Source organism: Cupressus sempervirens, chromosome 3 (assembly GCF_028749045.1).
Source record: "Cupressus sempervirens isolate cs-2001-9-10 chromosome 3, ASM2874904v1, whole genome shotgun sequence".
Lineage (NCBI taxonomy): Eukaryota > Viridiplantae > Streptophyta > Pinopsida > Cupressales > Cupressaceae > Cupressus > Cupressus sempervirens.
In genome coordinates this window covers 1,119,824,067-1,119,826,115 of record NC_143120.1, presented here as the reverse complement: position 1 = coordinate 1,119,826,115, position 2,049 = coordinate 1,119,824,067, and the positions used below count along the sequence as shown (strand labels likewise).

At 46.6% G+C, this 2,049-nt stretch overlaps 1 protein-coding gene across 1 annotated transcript; it reads right to left on the bottom strand.

The window, feature by feature from the left end:
- Window positions 1-421: 421 nt before the first annotated feature.
- On the bottom strand, window positions 422-1,849 carry LOC149570730 (aspartic proteinase nepenthesin-2-like). Its single transcript, XM_089817263.1, has one exon. It carries the CDS (start codon window positions 1,847-1,849, stop codon window positions 422-424), a length of 1,428 nt encoding a protein of 475 aa, XP_089673389.1.
- Between the last annotated feature and the right edge of the window lie 200 nt (window positions 1,850-2,049).

The window sequence follows — 2,049 nt, the reverse complement described above, 5'->3', positions numbered from 1 at the left end:
AGCTGTGAACGAGCCGGAGACGTGGAGGCTTAAAGACTCGCAAATTTCACAGATAGAATGATCCATATAAGGCTTAAAACCAGGCAAGTTTTAAAAATTAACAATGGTTATAAAATTGAAAGAATTTTATAACCGGGCAACATATCTATAACAGAAGCCATTACAATTATGAAACCCAAGCTAGATCTCTTACCTTAGCATTAGTTAAATTGAAGGTGAAAAACATCTAAATTATGATTAGTTGGTACCAATTAAGTTTAATCACTGATTAAGTAATAAGCCATACGCTATAGTCACTGCCAATGGCAGGTACTAATAATAATAATAAAACGATTACATATTCCTTAACTTTTAAAACCTAAGCCTTTCTCATTCGTCTACTTATTCATTAAGCATATACTCCGAGGTCAATGCTTATACATCAGAATGCAAGCGTGGAGAGAATAACAGGAAATATAAAGAAAACGATGAAGCTGAGGAACCCCAGAGTGGAGGCCGGCGATCCAGAGACCGGGTCGAAGTTAGGATGAGCCAACTCTTCGCAAGTGGCAGGAGTAAAAGAGATCGTCTCATTATCAATATCGTAGAGAATATGCAGATTCTGCTGCTGTAAGTTCCCCAGTATGGAAAGCACCTTCAAGTTGGGTTGGGAATCCAGTCTGACCATGACCAGACAAGCAATACTAGATTCCGCTCGATCGATCACAAGAAAATTGTACTTCCCTTCGACAACGTAATCGGCACCTCCGTCCATATGAAACGTAATGTCGGGCAAAGTGAACCCCGGAGACACCCAATAGCAGAGGCTCGCTCCGGCAGGAGAGTTGTCGTATATTCTCATTCCGGGCACAGCGTTCAAAACCTGGGCAACTGCATCGAAGGCGTCGGGTGACAAATGTGTGAAGGTCGTGCCCGAGTCAATGACAATACCTCCGTCTCCATTCTCCCCGATATCAAATTCTCCTGCTGGAATCTCCGCCAATGTCGTCCCCACGCTGATTCCATTCACAGAGATGTAATAGAAACTCTGCATCTCAGATTGGGCGGTGTTCCTTAACATCGGTGTAGACTTGATATTGCTTCCTTTCAAATCAGCTGAGCTGCCGAAGAAAAGAGGACTCGTCTCAGAGCTCGACTTGCTGGGAAAGGTGGTGAGACAGTAGGAGAATTTCGACCCAATCTGCGAAATGAGCGATAGGTCCCCTCGTCCGAGCCCCACAAGACCGTCCGCTTCAGCCAGAGCGGGTCCTTGCGTGTCGTGGCTACACCCGAACGCCAACCCCGGGATGGACTCGTGGTCTCCATTACTATCCCACAAAGTAAACGTCTCGCTCGACAAGACGCCCTTTGTTTTCGACCTGTCCATGTACGAGTACGAATATTCGCAGTCTGGCGTGCAGGTTTGGGGGGGAAGTGCACTGCAGAGGGAAGATGAACACAAGATTTTGTTGTAAGTGGTGGATTTGGCCGGGTCGAAGATGTGGTCGGGCTGAGAATAGCAATTAGTGCAGGGTTTACACTGCGTCCAGATGAGATCGCTTCCAGTGTCAACGATGCCAATCATTTTGCGCGGCGGGGTTCCGATGCCCATTGTCATCATGAACTCTGCATCGCGTTGCCCACTCTTCACCGGCGCGCCCAAGTCGGCTGCGAGAGATACTTGTCCTCTCATGGCAGTTTCTAGTCTCTTCATCCGGGCGTTACTTCTGTGGAAGGCGTGAGTGATATTTGTACTGCTCCACACGCGCTGCATGTCTACTCGCAAGGCTTTCACTTGCACTCGTGGTCCGTTCAACGCCATTACCATCACTAGCAGGAGTATCCGGCTCACGCCATTAATGCGTACCATTGCAAAGCAATATATAAGGCTATGAATATGCTTTTCTTGCTATATTCTTGTGTGGAAGAGGATCCGTCGAGACATGGTTTAAATGCTCTGGTTGGATGCTAAGGATCATTGATGTTCACGTAAGGAACATAGGTTTGTAAGAAGCGTTTTGGGGTTTGTGAGAATGTTCATAACGAGGTAGAGGTAAAGGGGAAGAGTTT

What these genes read in the sequence shown, in the direction of transcription:
- LOC149570730 (XM_089817263.1), bottom strand. Translation starts at nt 1,849, where the DNA reads ATGGTACGCATTAATGGCGTGAGCCGGATACTCCTGCTAGTGATGGTA.